General features: G+C 36.7%; 1 protein-coding gene across 3 annotated transcripts in view; it reads left to right on the forward strand.

Moving 5' to 3' along the window:
• The window catches only part of TTC7B (tetratricopeptide repeat domain 7B), a 141,507-nt gene that overhangs the window by 70,215 nt on the left and 52,466 nt on the right, over positions 1 to 18,826 (forward strand). For all 3 annotated transcript variants that reach the window (XM_030484706.2, XM_030484707.1, XM_030484708.1), the window contains exon 16: positions 16,661 to 16,777. In XM_030484706.2, the coding sequence (XP_030340566.1) occupies positions 16,661 to 16,777 (117 nt within the window). The remainder of the gene's footprint in view (positions 1 to 16,660; positions 16,778 to 18,826) is intronic.

The following is an 18,826-nucleotide window of genomic DNA, read 5'->3' on the forward strand; positions in this document are numbered from 1 at the left end:
AATGTAAGTCTGCTTTTTATTAAAGCCTTGCTAAATGGTGATTCAGGATTTGATTTTGGAAGGGAGGCTAGAGCTGGATAGTTGATCTTACTTTGTTTTTTTCTACAGATTCTTTGTTTAGATAATTTCTTCCTGTTGAGTGCTTTAGAGTAATACCTGTCTTCTGTTTTTATGCAATATTCTAAAATAAACAAGACTTTACTATTAGCTAGGATAGATTTATCCCATCCTACAGATAACTATGCATATTGTATGGAATTTATTCTATAAAATACATCTTAACAGAGAATCTCCTCTTTTGACTATATCTGCCTGTGTCAACCAGTCATTCAAAGTTGGCTGATGGATAACTAAACAAGTGAACAGGGAAGAACATTTGGTAGATGTTCTCTTAAGAAAGAAATCATGTTCCCAAAAAAGAAATCATTCTTTGTGTTTATTCTTCATGTTGAGTATATACATTTGGATTTTTAACTTTTGTAAGGGTTTTTATAATTATTTATTTTCTTATGAAGCTCTATGCTTACGGTAATCTAGTGAAATGCTTTATACTGAAATGTCTCAGGGACAGCTTCCATTAACTTCCAGTGTTCCATTCTGATACTTTACCAACAGTCACTATTGTTGTAATCCGTAGTATTACAAGTATCCTAAATGCTTATTTAGACAATTTTCGAAGTATTGCAATCTTAGCTTTTAGACAACTGGCCTGTATCAAAAATTGTTGCTATATCAACATACCAGAAAAATATGATTTCCTTAAGAATTATTAGTTTGAAAATAGGTATTATAGTCTTTTTTCCTTACTGTTGCTTGACATTTCATGCCTCTTTTTGGCTGTCTGTATAAAGTACTGTTGCCTTTTTTCTTACATATCTGACCAGGACTAATGTTGATATTGTCTCTTCTCAGAACTTCTGTGGCTTGCAGACAGTTCTGTGCAACTGCTTTTGTGGACTTTTGCTGTTTCTCACTTCCTAGTTTATCCATGCATGTATAACTTGTCTCTGTTCTTGTTAGGTTTCCACACATGCTTCACAATTTCAGAACTACCTAGCAGTTCATCTCCCAAACCTGTCTGTGCATTCCTCAGGTCTGAGGGACCTGTAAGTCGTGGTTTCAGAGGCAATTGAAGTACCAGCTACCTAATCTTATACCCTAATTGTTAAATAAGTTCAAAACCCCATGATCTATCATCTTCTGTCTGTTCTTGGTCCATCTGCTGCCACTTAGTGGCAATGTAAATGACAAAGAAGAAGCTGCTTTATCTCTCAGAATAATAATAAACTAGAAGAAGTATTTCTGAAACTGTTCCCCCTGTTGTACTAAGAGACCATAGGACCATTCAGTAAAATGTTTAAAATTACTTTTGTGAGCATTCAAAAGATATTTTTGGGGTTTTAAAATATGGTTCAGGGCCTTTTCATACTTGTTTTTGACTGCATCTTATGGTTAAACATTTGCCTGAGTTGTTTTAAAAAGTACTGATCTTTCTATTAATGTATGAGAGCTGTCTATTAATGTATGTGTGTATATTAATCATACAAATCATAATAGTGGTTCTAAATTGTTAGTCCTGTTGTATAATACAAACACTGTGGTGATACAACGTACTATGTTACAACCTACTGGTACAGATAAGGGAATTTGAGAGGAATATCTTGGCAGTAGGAATTGCCATCAGATGTGGCAACAACTGCTGAGGAATCCAAGGTGAAACATAGCTATATATATCTCGAGACAGTCTTTTAGTCTTGTTTTTAGAGCTGTCAAGTTACTTCTAGCTCCCAGAGAAGTCAAGGATATGATTGAGATTTCTTATATGCTTTCTGCGATTGATACTGACAGCTAGACACACACATCTGATCAATAATATAAATTTGGATTGATTCCTTCATGTAACTGGGTTATTTTTGCAAGGATTTATCAGTAAAACCTTCAGTTTACAATCTTGTAAACTGTATCTGGTGCTCTTGAAATGCTTGATGACATGTATGTGCATATATATGAAAATATAAACCACAGGTGCTTAGTGTAATGTTGATTACTTGTGCAAAGCGTTCAACACTGTCCCACATGACATCCTTGTCTCTAAATTGGAGAGACATCAATTTGATAGATGGACCACTCGGTGGATAAAAAACTGGCTCGATGGCCGCACGCAAAGAGTTGTGGTAAATGGCTCGATGTCCAGTTGGAAACCTGTAACGAGTGGTGTCCCTCAGGGATCGGTGTTGGGACTGGTCCTGTTCAGCATCTTTGTCGGCGACATGGACAGTGGGATTGAGTGTGCCCTCAGCAAGTTTGCCAACGACACCAAGCTGTGTGGTTCGGTTGATACGCTGGAGGGAAGGGATGCCATCCAGAGGGACCTTGACACGCTTGTGAGGTGGGCCGATGCCAACCTTGTGAAGTTTAACCAAGCCAAGTGTAAGGTCCTACACCTGGGTCAGGGCAATCCCAGGCACTGCTACAGATTGGGCAGAGAAGAGATTCAGAGCAGCCCTGCAGAGAAGGACTTGGGGGTGTTGGTTGACGAGAAGCTTAACATGAGCCGGCAGTGTGCGCTTGCAGCCCAGAAAGCCAACTGTATCCTGGGCTGCATCAAAAGAAGCGTGACCAGCAGGTCAAAGAAGGTGATCCTGCCCCTCTACTCTGCTCTTGTGAGACCTCACTTGGAGTACTGCGTACAGTTCTGGTGTCCTCAACATAAAAAGGACATGGAGCTGTTGGAGCGAGTCCAGAGGAGGGCCACGAGGATGATAAGAGGGCTGGAGCACCTCCCGTATGAAGACAGGCTGAGAGAGTTGGGGCTGTTCAGCCTGGAGAAGAGAAGGCTGCGTGGAGACCTCATAGCAGCCTTCCAGTATCTGAAGGGGGCCTATAAGGATGCTGGGGAGGGACTCTTCCTTAGGGAGTGTAGTGGTAGGACAAGGGGTAATGGGTTCAAACTTAAAAAGGGGAAGTTTAGATTAGATATAAGGAAGAAGTTCTTTACAGTGAGAGTGGTGAAGCACTGGAATGGGTTGCCCAGGGAGGTTGTGGATGCTCCATCCCTGGTGGTGTTCAAGGCCAGGTTGGACAGAGCCTTGGACCACGTGGTTTAGGGCAAGGTGTCCCTGCCCATGGCAGGGGGGTTGGAACTAGATGATCTTAAGGTCCTTTCCAACCCTTACTATTCTATGATTCTATGATTCTATGATTCCATTTTCTTTTTCTGCAACTTGTGTAAACAATACAGTCTCAGACTACCTCCTAGCTGTCTGGGAAGAGATCCTCTTGTGTTCCTCTAAGGCTTCATAATTTTTAGATATTCTGAAACATTTGATTATTTGCCTAATTACGCTAATTTCAGGCACTTCAAATATCATCATGTTTTATGTTTTATCTTTCAGTTATGTCTGCAATCCCAGTAAGCTAAATAGTACAAGAGTTTTCTTGGTATTCTCTGTATTTCTGTTAGAATCCATTACCTCAGCCTTATGCAAAATGATACTTCGGTGGCTATGCAGCATAATAAATCTCTATACTTGGAAAATATTAAAGTAAAACATAGGGTTTGTGATTTATGTTATTTTGTATTTCTTTTATTGTTATTCTTATCCATATAACTCTGTATGCTGCTATTGTATTATTGCAATGAGTGCTGTCCTGCCCTGTTCACAGCCCTGTGTTCCTTCTATGTTTGCTTTTCTTTGAAGAGGACCTTATTTTTCTGAAGTTTGCAACACTACATCTTTGTAAAATGCCAAAGGTTGCAAGGAAGTCATAGAATACACAGTGAGTCATGCTGAGAGGTGGATACTTTCCAGCACTCTTCTGTTGTAATCAATTAATAAATATGTGGTCTGTCAGTTTTTAACATTTGAAAATCTGATGCACTCCTAGAATTCGTGTTCAGTATTTGATGCATATAGCAAGCATACCTTTGTATGTTAAATTAGTGTAAACCTTCCTGTGCTATAAAGGTAAAAATTTGCTGAACAAATATGGCCAATCAGATAATGATTTTGTCCTATGTACGTCTAGGTCAGTAAATAGAAAGAAATTCCTCAGAGCCAAAGAATTCTGTCCCATCATTATCTAAAGGAGTGGAAGCAATGAGCAAACATCACATTGTGCTCTTAGCAACAAGGTACAGCTTTTTCTTTGAACAGAGTTGATTGTTCTTCCTTTGTTTGTTACATTGGCAGCATAAATATGCAATCTGCTCTGAGACCTTAAGGGGTATTGGAGAAACTATTGGTGAAAATATAAGAAACCTCTAAAATGGAAATAGGTATGTACTAATTTTTTCCTGAAATAATCAAAATGCAAGGTATTTGCTTAATATGTATAGCACTATTGGTTCAAATTTTTTGTAAGCTTAAAGTTCTAGGTTGTAACTGCTTTACTTATAAACCAGTTAGCTGTGTCTTTCAGAGCAATATAATCAATCTGCTGTTAAATGCTAGCTAACCCACGAAGCCTTTTGAAATCTGAGGGTGCTTTGATCCAGGGAAAAAAAGATCTCAAGAAAAAAGATTACTTAACAGATTAATATTACCAAAAAGATTGTGACTACCCTGTTTTGGTGAGATGGGTGGGAATAAGGTGCCAGCACCAAAAAATCTGAATAGTTAATCTGAGTCAGGTCATACTGCATTTTAATTAATCTAAAATTACACTGTTTTTCCCCACCTTTATTAGACAACTTATCCCTGTAGTAGAAATGTGAAGTTCAGTTCTTCTCCAGCTTGACAGGATTTGAACCCACAGATAATGCAGCTCAGAGTCCTAACCCTCAAAGTATGTGAGAGACTGGATAAGATGATCCATTTCTCTACTTGAAACGGAAGCACGGACATGCTGCCCTGAATGTGAAGAGAGTAGGCAAGAAGGAGGCACAACATATACTAAATTACTAGAGTACTTAATTGTGAGTTGCTTGGGTTTTCCTTGAGTTTTATTTATTCTAATCCATTGATTGCTTACCCTGAAAGTATAAGCAGTCCCAGAGGTGTGCATTACAGTCTGAAGGTGTGTTCAAGGTGGTGCAAGGTAATGGTGGTTGTGTTGCATTGGTTCATATTGGGCTTGTATATTTTGTGCAATATATATAATACAGTTATATGTGCAATTACTGAGGAACCTTCTTTACAAACTCCTTTCTATGAGTCTTTCCTGTCTTTTTATCTGCTTGTTACAGGAATCTATATCTTAGTGGTCCTTTGAATAATAAGAAATCTTGAAACAATGCTTCTCTCTGTTTCTGCCCTATGGTTAGTCAAAAGTAGATTCTCAGTCAAGGGAGACTGTTAAGATTCTTAATGAAATACTTGTGATATTACTTTCTTAATCTTAGCTGTTTGGGGTTCCCTCGTTACTTCAAGTGTTGGGACAGTTAAAGATGAGTATAGTGCCTGAAATTAGGGTAATTAGGCAGAATAAATAACATATTAATTGCTAATTTCACGCTGAAAATTGAACTGCAGTGGATAGCAGCTGACAAGCTTTTAAAGTAGCAGAAGTAGGAAACAGCAGATGGGTTATTTGAGGGGTGCAAGCGTGTTATTCTAATGTTAAGTACACTCAAAAAGGAAAGACATATGGTAACAGGTTTGAAGACAACTGAAGACTAAGTTCACAGTTTAAACATTTACATTTGTTGAAGTGTGATGAAAATTTTTTTTCTTCCAAGAATATTTCACAGAAGCATCAGACCAATGTGTCATTTCTCTGAAAACTATTAAATCCTTTCCTTCCTGACCCTCAGGGGCTCTTTTGAGCTACAGTAGGTTTCCCAGAATCACAGAAGCTTTTAGCATCTCTCTCAGTTCGTTGATTAACAAACTTGTTTCCTTCTGGGAGTTGTCCGGGTGGGCATAACAGAAGAGCTGGTTGGTACATGCAATGTATGATGATACATACACTCATGTTTTGTGAGACGGGGGTGTATTTATCAATTAAAGGGAATAGACTAAGCTATTCTGTTTTCCCTAGGTCAGTTTTAGTTGCGCTACAGTGTGTAGTGCTGGTTAGACTTGCACTTTTTAACTTTTTTCCTAGATAAATAGAGTACTGGGAATTACTTGAGGAAAGGAAAGTAATATATGATTGGACAAGAAGTAGTGATCTGCTAGGCTTGTCAAAATTATGTCTTTCAGGTTGGTGTATACATTCTTCTCAACATTTGACAACATCCTTTTTCAAATCTATTCAATTTTGATCCTGTCTATCTTGGGAATTAAATGAATTTGTTCTCGGGAATGATTTTTCTGTAAGTCAGGAAAGACAGTGTAAGTTGCTTGTGCTTTTTCTTTTCATGATAGGCTTGTCTTTTCCCCCTGCCCCTCTCTGGCTGTCGTTATGTGCTTTTACTGAATGGTTCATTAAAAAAGACATTGTTGCTAGGTAGGTACTACTTTATATAACAAACTGGTGCTTGGCCTCAGGGTTTTATCTCTGAATTATATTTGCTAGGCTGTAGATTCTTTTAAACTTAATTGAAAGAGTCCCAGGTAAACGCTACCATAAAACAAATTCTACCAAAACTGACAGGACTGACTGCTGCTTTTCCTTGCAAAGAAGCAACGCTGTTGCTTTGTGAACAAATATATGGGGAATAATATTTCAAAGGGTGCAGTGGGGACCATCCAGTGCACACCACGGATACCTATTCATGGTTTCCACAAATTTGTATTACTTTGGAGCTTTAGGGCTGCTTTTGTTGCATCTTTTGCTTGAGAGTCTGGCATCAAATAGCAAACTGAAATGCCTATTTTTACTTCATTTATGTTTCTGTATGTATATGTATATGATTAACATTAGCACTATAAAAATCTGTGATTTTTCCTGAATCCCTTGAAGCAGGTTTCACATCTTTTGGGTATGTTTGGTGATTGTTTGAGAAACAGCTATGGAGACTTTTTTAATTAAGTTATTTTTCTGGAGTTTTTTAAAAAGACTAGATTTGGTTGCTTGGCCTTCTGTTGCCTGTGTTGGGCATCCAGTGATGCTGTCAGTTGGATTTCCTGAAGGAACCAGATTGATAGAAGCAGCTGAAAAAATACCTAAGTGGACATTGCTGATAGTTGTGTTTGGTAACCTCTTCTCATTAATTGTGTCTTGTTGGCTTGCAAATGCAGCTTGGATAATTGAGTCATTCCTGACTGTTGACACTTTGAATAAAAATGAGAAGCAGATGTGATTAATTAGGAAAGAGGAAACTGGCTCCAGGATAAGGCAAGAGAAATTGATTGGGTAGCAGTGTCACAGAAATTCAAAAGAAGTGACCGGGAAACAAAATTAATTTGTTCAGTCATGCAAAAAGTTATTTCAAGGAACTCAAAATTATGATGTTTCATGTTTTGTAATGAATGAGTTTTGTATATATATATGTGTGTGTGTGTATACATATATCTTTCCTGATACTAAAATTTTCCTTGAATACTCAAAATGGACTGTGCGAGGGTTCACTTTGCAATTGCAGCAGACACCTCTGTGACTTTCTTTCTGTACTTTGATTATCATGGTGATAGAGGCAGTGCACCTAAAATCACTGAATATGTAAGTAAATCCTTTATAAAATTATATGTATTTCATAGTCTGTCTAGTTTCTTGTTGTCATTCTCCCTGTAGCTTAAATTTTTGCAATTGTGTCATTTTGTGTTTTGGTGAGCATGCAGATGTTTTGGAGTTGACTAATGTGAAGCTGTATGCTTTCTACAGCAAGCATTAAAGGAACAGCTTTAAGGGACAATCAAAACTGGATGCTCAGATTAATAGTTTGAAGCCAAGAGGATCCTTTTTTAACCCCCTGGCCTATATATTAGAAGTTGCTAAATTTGCTTTAGTTTTTCTATTAATACAGGTTTAGCTAAAGCATACCTTCCAGAAGACATTAATCTTCATAAGAACACATGAAAAACTGGAGAAACTGTTGCAATATGTAGTAGCTTGTTTCAGTGTTTCAGTTGCAGTCTTTATTAAGACTGCATTTTTGTTCTTAATTTCAATTTATCCATTGTTTGTGTACAGCCATTGTTTTTTAACCAATTCTTTACTAAGCACACTGTATTACTGATGACTTCATACTCTGATGGTAGCTTCTGTAATCAGGTCACCTCCAAATGTCCTTTCTGATAAGAACGTCACTTTCTTGACAGTAGGGCACATTCTCTAGCCTTTCAGTTATCTGTTGCACTGTAGAACTGTAACCAGTTTTCATCACATGTAAACAAAATTAAGTAAAAAATAAAATAATAAAATGAAGTAAAAACCCCCTGCACAAAATATTTCAGTATCATTTATCATTGCTTTATACAGAGAATCACCTGCATTGTATCTGTCAGAAAGGATTGTGTTAATTATTTTGAGCATGTTTGCTTCATTGGGGGCTTATATTCAACTACCTATTTGCTGACATTCTTATTTGCTTCTTGATCAGTTATTTCTATGATTCATTTCCACATTAGAGTGCAAAGACTGTATTTGTTCCTATAGTTATGTGCTGGGTTTTTAAAAAGAAATGCAGCTTGAAAGCTATCAAGCCGTGCTGTTGAACAAATTGTTTGGAAATGTTCCTGCTGGGCTGTTACAAGGATCTTTTCATTAGGAGAGTATATTATCATAAATTAGAGTCCTGTTGGATTCAAGTGGGTTTCCCAAGGGAATAGTCTTAAGGTGGTCTGCACTACCTCCTCCTTTTAAAAGAACCTCCAAACTTGCATACAGTAAGCTTGTCAAGTTCTGGATTGTGAATGAAGTAAATGCTGGGAACTCTAGGATTTTTTCTTAAATCCAATCTTTTTCTGCTGAACTATTTATTTTTGAGTAATTACAAGACTGTCAGAAGGGCAGTCATGTAATGTACAGTATGTACTGACTAAGAAAAACTGAATTTGCTAAGGTTTGGCTTCCTCCTACTTCTTTATTTCTTCTATGTTTCTTGTAACAATCACTGGAAGTTTTTCCTGTGTATGTAATTGTTGTGTACAAGAAGTGGCTTGCTAATGCTTTATGTAGGAAAGGTGGGTAGATTTGGGTTCTTTTAAATCATCAATATTGAATAATATTTGTTCTGACTTTATTTTATGCATTCTGTATACTGCTTCCCCACTTTAATTACTCTGTGGGGTCTGCCAGTTAACCTGGTTTAATTTACACAAGCAATTGACACTATGACAATTCATTACGGAAATGAGATGCAACTGTATGAAGTATGCATGTGAATGTAAGCTTTACATCAACGCTGTTATTTTTTCCCTTAACATCAGATTATACGAAAAGAAGCCTAAATTGTCTGTTAAAAAGATTCTTTTCAGACTTTAATCTCTTTCTATCTATAGTGTTCCATTCTGTGTCACCCTTTTTGTGATTTTTTTTTTTTTTTTTTTTTTTTAAATACAGGGTCATTGCAAAACTGGTTACTCTGAGATTTCACAAGTCCTATGTTTAGACTTGATGAGGGTTTTTGTGGTTCTTTTTTCTTAAATGTAGTGCCTAGGTTTAAAAGCAGAAAACTTTTGAATTTTCCAAACATTCCAGGATTTAAAGTTGTGGAGTACTCAAATGGGCACTTATATGTGAAACCAAAATGAAATATTATATAACTCTACACAGAACTAGTATTTGTTGTCTTTTATGTTCTGATAAGTAACAGGCTATCTATCAGAGTTGGTTATATATAAGGTTTATTCTTATATTTAAGCTTCATGTAGTTGTTAAGGAGACCAAGCTATTGTTCGACACTTTCTGCATAGCTTGGTTATTGGTTGTTCCCATATTTATGGGACTCCCACTATATTCGTTACTCTCCTACTGTCTTTTAATAGTTGATTATCATGTGAAAATACTGCTAGCTGAAGTTTGAAATGCAAACTGTTAAATTACTTAAAAAGGTTCTCTTAAAACTGAGGAAGTTTACTCAAAGTAAGTTAAATATAAAACAAAGGTAGTTGCATTTTTAATCCTGCATTGTTAACTAGTGGATTTAGCTTCTTCAAGTGGAATACCTGTTTGCTACTGTGAAGAGTATGCTTAGCTTGACCTCACTGCATGCAGAAGAATCCTTAAAGGGTTCTCAGAAAGGCTTTTGGTGTGTTGCACTGAAGGACTAATATTTTTTAAAGCACATAAAACCTTTGGTTTTATGCACAGCTTTACCTTATATACTTCAAGCTGTAAACAATGTAAATAATTTATATAATAAGAAAATAGTAATGAAGTTTACTCCCAGTCATAACTGAAAATAGAGCATTCTTTGAAGTTTGGATCAGAATATGGGACTATAGACCCTTCAGAAGTCTTGCGGAATTAAAAGTTCGCTGTCGGTTTGTTATTCTGAGGGACTTTATGGAGATTCCTGATCACCACTATGTTAAATGACACTGCTAGCAGGTAGATCTGGTGGAAAATGATGCATAGCATGTCATATTGCCAGATTTGAAGAAAGAACTGAGGAATGGAAAGCAGGTCTCTTCCATGCAGTAGTGTGTGGAATAGATTCCAGCTACGGCTGATCCAAGCTGGCATGCTCATGGTGCACAGCAACATGCAAAAATTGCTTACTTGGTCCCAAAAGCAAAGCAGCCAGTTTAAAAATTACACCCAAGGTGAGCAATGCCTGTTCTCTGAAAGAACTGAGAGTTCTCAGTAGTGTTCACTAGTAGCGTTACTTGTCTTACAGCAGACCTTGGTCTTCACTACTTTGAATTTTCGCTTCATTCTACAAAATAGAAATTTTTTTAATAACTTAAATCAGTATTGGACAAATTAATTTCTCTTGATCTTCTGACAAAGAGTTTTGCTATGAAAGGGAATTGGTGGTTGTAGCATCGTCACAGAAGAAGTGACACACTTCAGTCATAAGAGAGAAGTAGCAGTATATTTACTGATACAAATAAAACAACAATTTAATGAATTTCATAGTAAGTGAGACGGTGACTTAACAAAATTCTATGGCAAGATACACTTGCTTATTTACTGCAGAGGACAGGGTCAGACAAACTGTCAGGGAGACCTTCTGTTTGAGTCATGAGGTTCAGAAAGGAATCCCTTGCTTTCTAAACTCCTGAGAGAGAAGGTGCAGCTGGATAGTGACTTAGTCCAGACTTGTTCAGCGGTTTATGTATAATGGATTATATGTATGCAGTCAGTCCTTTGTATCACTTAGCTATGTTTTCAAAGTTTATTATGCTATAAATCACTTACTGAGTATCTGTTATAGCAAGGATTCTCTCAACCTCAAGGAGTAATCTTGAGAGGTGTCCCTTCTCAAGGGGACATCTTGGCGTGTAGCCTGCTGCCATACAGGAGAATGCAATGGGCCCTGGACTGTCCACTGTTTATGGGGTAAGATGATTGACTTATAGTCATATTTGCATACCAGCCATATTTTTGGGTTGTGACTTGCTCAACTAGCCCTTAGCTGTTGAGCAAGATTTATGGCCTCCCTCAGGACCACCACTGGTGGTTATTGCTCAAGCAGAAAAGGTGACAGGGAGAGCACACCATCATAAGCATCTGGGGTTTTTATTTCAAAAATTGAAACAGGCTGACTGAAAATAAAATCTCCAATTTTATTTTGGAGATTCACAAGTTCTTAACTGTGCTACAAATCATATTGGTTGGCTGATAGGGAAAGCTTCAGATCATGATTTAATAGATTAGTTTGTACTGATTAGGAAATAGAGCACTATCAAGAACCTAGGAAGTCACAAGTCTCCATTATTACCATTGTCCTGTCTGTAATACTTTTCGTGAACTTATCAGCTGTATCTTAAGAACAGTTAGGTGATTTGCTCCACCTCTTCTGCAGCCTATCTAAAACAAGCTGTGAGGAAGCAGTCTTTTCTACAATTTCATTTATAATCTTAGGATCTAATCTCCACCTTTAATGTTGTAATAGTCTGTATGGCCTTTATATGTACTCTTTTTTGTGGAAACATTATCCTCTAGATAAATTGTTCTTTTCCCTTCATGATGCTTGTCTCATCTGTATTTATAAATAGAATTTGTACCTCTTCTTGGTTGCAGTCTCCAGTCAGCTGATAACCCTCGCAGCCTTTCTTTGCAGCTGCTCCAATTAGAAATTTCTCATATGTGTGTGTTTTTAACTGTTACAACAAAAATTGTGTATAATGTTCCAGATGTGGTCTCAGTGGGGTATTGTACAATGGTATTGTCTCTTTCTCTTTCTGCTTCAACAAATACATTCCAGAATTGCATCTGCCCTCTTCACAGCTGTCTTACCTTGATGAATCTGGCTTTTAGCAGCTCTGGTTTGGAATAACTGTTACACAGGTTGTTTGTACCATCTCTTTATTAAACTTGAACTGTAACCCGTTTTGTTCCATTAACAGTGTTACCTGATACTCCTTTCACTTTTTGTATGCAATTTTTGTATGATTTTTGCATGTTATTAAGATTGTATGTATTCGTCTCTGCCTCTTAAAAAAAAAAAAAAACATTAGCGATGTAGTGGCTATTCCTCAGTCATTAGAGAAGTGATACTTTCTTTAAAGTTTTTACTTTAGAAAGGACAATCTTATGTGTCACTATTTCTGTAGTTCTGAGAAGCAGATTATTTTTGACTGCATGAACTTTAATCATTGTTAAAGTGTTCCTGTTTTCCATTTATCACTGTTACCATATCTGAGAAAACATAGATGAGGATTTTGGTGGAGGTTTGGGGTTCATTCCTCAGTATCCTTAATCTTCATCTCATCTCTGTTTAGGATACACTGAGCAGCGGATCTTTAAACGTTTTAGCATCTTTGTTAAATGCTAGGCTTCTGCTGTATCTCAAATGCCTTTGCTAACCTCTGTTATCAGATTATTTGGCTTCAGACCACTGAAGTTCAAAGACGTAGTTATAAACCCATTGAGGATTTTCCATTATTTATTTAAATAAAAATCCAGTAATATATGGATTAGGTTACAAGCAGCTGTTTTATAATGTCCTCATTAGTTAGTAAGAACAGTCTTGAAGTAATGGAGTCATTTGCTGCTTCAGTAGCTATTTCATAAATTTATCAGCTATTAGCTCCAAGAATCACTAAGACTTTCCACTTAAGAGTTTGATTTGTTCTCCATTTTGTGTCTGGGTAATTAGTCTCCTAAAATGATACAATTCACTTTATTTTTATCTAATGTTAAAGATCTGCATCCATATCAAACACTGATTCTGGAACAAGTGCCCCATTAGTATAATGTCTTGAAGAGAACCTGTTTTATCTAATTCCCTTTCCCAAAGGATTTGGCACAGACAGATTTCTGTTCTTGTTATTTCTTAAATTTATTCCAGTTTGACATGTTGCTGGTACACATTGTTCTCCATTTCTATTTTGAATATTGTCTATTCCTCAGTACTTGCATTCTTAGTCATAGGTGCTGTCCCATTATGCTGTGGTTACCCTGTCATGTTTTGTTCTGCACTGTGTGCCAGTATTTTAAACCTCTGAACGACACAAACAGATAATTCATGATATAAAATGTACAGCTTCATTTTCATCATCCTATCTCCTTTTTTAATCCTTTCTTCAACATTTTTAATAGTGTATTAAAAATGGGTGTGAAAATGTCCCTGTAAAGTTTAAAATTCTCTGTATGCATAATGCAGATTGTATTCCAGAGGAGTTGTTTCCACAGATGCTTAAAGCTGGCCATTCAGAAAATCCTTTTTCAGGGTGATCTACCTCATGGTTTCTAAACCTCTCCTGATAATACTTGTCTCTGAGCTGCTTGTTTAGATAGTTATCAACCTGTACCTCCAGCCATAGTTCAGGGGAAATTGGAAGAAATAAGTTAATTTGGGAGACCTGCTTGTCACATGGTGTTCCTCCTGCCCATTATCTTCTTCCTCTTTCATCCCTTCCTTCCGTCATTTCTTAAGTAAATGTTTAGTTAGCAGGTTTTCATTTCGTGAATGGACATCCCATCTCAGTTTTCTGAAGTGCCTTAGTTATTTTGTGATTTATGATAAAAATAGTTCTTGAATCCAGGGAAACTGCTCTGTGTGGCTTTATAATTGCAAACTTTTCTATTCAAAAGTTTATTGTTGGTTTAGTGTTGATGATCCTACATCCGTGTACTTTTTGCCCATTAGATACAATTGCCTACCCTTTCTTTATTAGAATTAGGAATACTTTTCCATCATACTTTATTGTTTGTATTTTGAGAAACGTGCAACCATCCAATCCCCTTGATTGTTGTAATGCGTATGAAATAGGGGTGATGTTGCATGTGTACCAAGTGCATCCAAAAGCATCAAATTCTGATGTGTTGCTTTAATTCTTACAAATATATTTGTCTTCTGCTATCTTGCCCTTTAATCCTGCACTAGCAGTCCAGGTTTCTACATTTTTGTTGCACAGGCTCCTGCTAATTCATACGCATGTTTAAATAATTTCATAATAATCAAATCCTCCTTCCTTTCTGTCTCCCACTTAATTTTTCTTTTAGCTCTTGCATACTGAATCTTAGTGGTTTACTGACCATGTGCCTTCTCTCTGCTACAAGACTCCTGAAAGTCTTATTAAATGCTTGAAGTTTGTTAATGTAAATTCAGTCAATCTGTAAACTGTACATAATAAGGTATATATTATGATTATCCTTTCTAGAATAATTTGTACATTCAGTGTTTCTGAATGTATTATGTTCCATAACTTTTGTGAAGTGCTTTATGACCACAAATTTTAAAAAATTGACCTGCTATAGGCTCTTCAAACTGTAGAAAGTACTTTCTCCTTTTTAATTACGAGAAACAGGAAAGGGATTGTAAGAGGTAGATTCCTATGATTTTGGATGTGGGTTTTGATGCCTAGGTCTTGTTGTTTGGGCAGTGAGAGTGTGTGTGTGTGTGTGTCTGTGTTTGTTAAGAGTAGAATAGATATAGTAGGGGAGGAGGATATTATTTGTCGATTTTCCTTCTCTCTTGGGTAAGATGATGGACAGACCTGGACATTTTTAATTCCAGTGATATAGTCACAGTTAAACAAATATGTAGAGAGGATCTCTCTGACCAATGAAATATAACTTTAAATTATCTATATAGTTCCCTGTATACTCAAATTCCATTTTAATGATGGGAAGAAAGCTAAACTAGTGTAACTGATTATTCTGTTCTACATTCCTACATCACATCAGGTGAGACTTTTCCATATGACCTAATTTACCTTGCTTGTCCACAGGTGCTCATTCTCTTAAACTAATTTAGTGACCTGCCTTTCATTTCCTCTTCAGTTCCACATTGTACAATTAAGGTAGTGTGATTCATTTTTCGATTTACATGCTGGGTAGTTTCTGTGAAGGATTTTAAGTGCAACACTAAAGCTTTAGCTACTGTAACTTAATGAGGCATTTGATGTCTTCTTCTTGAGAAAACCCTCCGGCAGTTTTGAGTTACTATGAGCAGCTTCAAAGTTTGTATTTGGGATAGGAAAGTTCTGAGCTTTCACACATGCCCACCCTCTACACCCTTCTCAGTATTCCCACGCAAGCCATATGACCAATGATACAAATTTTTCACTTAGTGTGATTAAGATTGTACTGGAATAAAATATAAAGTACACCTGGGTTTAAAAACAGAAAGTAGGCTAACAGTTTTAAATGCATACTCTCCTTCTACTTTGTGCTCTTTAATCTTGCAATTTACAAAAAATCCTAGAAAAATTTTTCTCGTGTATTATTTGTTACCAGATGCTGTGACTCCCATAAATGTGCATACCAATTGACTAGCTCCTTTATTGTCACATTGCATTTATATTCTTTAATTATTCAGGAAGGCGTCTAAGTTAATCTCAATGAAGAACTTTCTACTGATATATGGAATATAAAAGGAAAATACAGTAATCATCTTGTGAGGTTCTACACTTGTCTTGCTGCCATTACAAACATAACTTTGGAATCAGAATTAATTTATAGTGGCTTTCGTCAAACATGATTGCTTCCATTATGAATAGTTTACTGCATATTTGATGAATGATGTGCTTTCTTCAGGTTGTCACTTGTAAATGTTGAAAATGTTCAAAATTCAAGTCAGATGTCAATTTTAGCGGCTGCTAATGGAAACATATTGGTAGAGTGGAGCTACATTTTCTTCTTGACCTTACTAATGCTGAGTACCTCCCATGAATCTATCTCTTCTAATGTTAATGTTTGTCAGTATAGCGTTTTCCAGCACAAGGTGATATTTTAGGGAAGTAACTCTCATCAATACTGAGTTGTTTTCTTTTGTGAGTTATTTGTTAGATAATTATCATCTGAAGCAGTTAATGGAAAATACTTTCCTTTCTCATAAAAGTAGTAAAGATTTTCTTTAGTGAAGATGTCTCTTTTCCCTTCGATGTATGAAGTACTGGTTTTAGTGGTCCTGCTGATTTCACTAAGCTATATTAGCTTGCTTTAAAAAAAATTTAAAATATCCTGTCAACTATTTTCTCTGTCCGTTTGAATAGGCCATCGTGTACAAAGCACGGGTACTTCGATGATGTTAGATATTTGATCTTCTCGTAATTACTTTGTTTAATTTAAATAGTTTAAACAATTATTTAAATTAACACTCTATTTGAAGTTCTGTTTTCTCCAACTTGGTGTGCTGCTGGCTGTCTTTAAAAGTGTTTTGCTTGAATTGTAATCTCTCTTCTTTCTCTTTTAATTTCCTTTCCTTTTTCACCAGATTACTGTTTACAAAAGTCAAATTGGAGTCCCTGTGCAGAGGCCCAGATGAAGCACTCCTTACCTGCAAACACATGCTCCAGATTTGGAAATCGTGCTACAATCTCACTAACCCGAGGTAAGATGCTGTAGAATTTTAGGTTGCTCAGTGCCTTGCTCAGTAGCCTTTCAGAGCAATATAAGGTCAGTAGTCCTGGTTTTACTTGATCTGATATTTTGTATGAACAAACGAATCCTCTGGGAATCTGGAGACTGAAGTGTGAAGACATCTGTTGATGAACATGCAGAAACTACCCAGAGTTCTGTGAAGTAAGGTACGCCAAAGCTAATAAGCTCTGCAGCAATGAGGACTGATTATAGAATGAGGACTCAATATACTGGTATTTTCTTGGGTTTTTTCCCACAGTATGTATTATAGAGGCTTTTATATTGGCTACTGGAAAGATTGCCGTAGTGGAAATTCAGTTCAAGGACTTAAAAAAAAAAAAGTAGGAGGATTAGGCATTAATTAAGACTACAGAAGCATCAGAGGTTACGTGGATAAATACGATGTGCTTGCAAAGCCAGCATGGCCCTTTTCTAAAGTGATGTCTTGCTTATGAACCTGTTTAGGTTGTTCAAAGGCATTAAGAAGTATTTGGATAAGTTGTTATAGTCCTATTTGGGTTTCCAGAATGCTTCCGTGAAGGTCCTTTGCCATCTATATTTAGATAAGCTGTGAAATAAACAGGGAGACCACTTTGCAGAAATCTATGCTGGTACTATTGAACATATTTATCAAGTACCTGGAGGACAAGCAGAATTTCCTACTGTTTGGTTGTTTGAAGGGTTGACAGTTTCTGAAGAAGAGATGCTGCAGCAGAAGAGCTTTGTTCCAGGTGGCATCAGATATTGTATAGCAGTATGATGAACATTATCTGTTCAATTTTTTCTCTTACTTTGATCTTAGTTACATAAATGCATCTTTTTAAGAAGATGAGAGTTGGCCAAAGACAGAAAATTGGTTCTTAGCAAGCTAGTGAGCAGTTCAGAGCAGGAGAGCGTGAAAGAAAAAGTCTGGGAAGAGACCTGAGTCAGCCACAATGCACTGAGATTCTGACGCTGGGCTGTGGAGCAGGGAGCAGAACTCAGAGGTTATAGAAAGCAAGTACATGAGCAACTAGAAAGGTTTGAGCTGAATTATTTTCTACTCAAAGTCACTAAACTAGCAGCGGGAAAGAATTTATCTTCTAACTTAGTGGGTGGTGGTTTATTTTAGTTGGCTGGTTGTGTGTGTGAGGATAAGGGTTTAAGAGTTACTGTCAGAATGCTATGATGTGCAGAATAGTTACCATTTATGTGTAAGCTTAATTTCAGTGGGGCTTTGCATGTACTTCAGCACAACTTTTCACCTTCCATCTCTGCTGTTACATCCTCTACAAAGTTCAGGGCTCTAATCATGGCTTGTCATTACTTTTTTGTTGTTGTTCCTGTGCTAAGAGTTACTGTACCGTGTTAATACACGTTAAGTAATGCTTCCCTCAGACATCAGCAGTGAAAACTTACTCTTGGCTATGTCAGCTTCAAATAGCAGTGTTTGCAAGCTCTCATGACACTGTTCTCCTTCAAGAACATATAAGTGGAAAAATTAACAGGGACTACTTTGCATCTGATAGTTTTTACTGCCTTTTTTTTTTTTTTTTCCTTGACATTTAAAGTTTTTCTTGAAGTTCTGGTTAATGATACAAATTAAAATCAAATTACGAATGGAATGGAATGGAATGGGCAGGAACTGTGGATAAGTGCCAGTATGAAAGGAGGCAGGTTTTTGATTCACACATTCAGAATTATTTCACATAGTGCATGTAACCTTACTTTGGATGGTCCATGTGAAATTTAAGGGCTGAATAGGAGTCAGATCTGTCTGACTGGGATAACAATTACCACTCAGACCTGAAGTGTGACTGGGAAGTTCTATTCGCCCAGCTGCAGTCCAGATGTAGTGAAAAATGATGGTGCAGGATTATTGTGAAAATTTCAATTTTTCAACCACTCTAATTTGAACACACTTCATTTTGTTGAAAAGCACTGTTGGAAAATTATGTCTCCCACTGGAAAATTGAAGATTTTTTAAAATAGTTCTTTATGCCAATAATAAAAGGTCTTTTAATAATTTGAACCCGTTATA

Source organism: Strigops habroptila, chromosome 4 (assembly GCF_004027225.2).
Source record: "Strigops habroptila isolate Jane chromosome 4, bStrHab1.2.pri, whole genome shotgun sequence".
NCBI lineage: Eukaryota > Metazoa > Chordata > Aves > Psittaciformes > Psittacidae > Strigops > Strigops habroptila.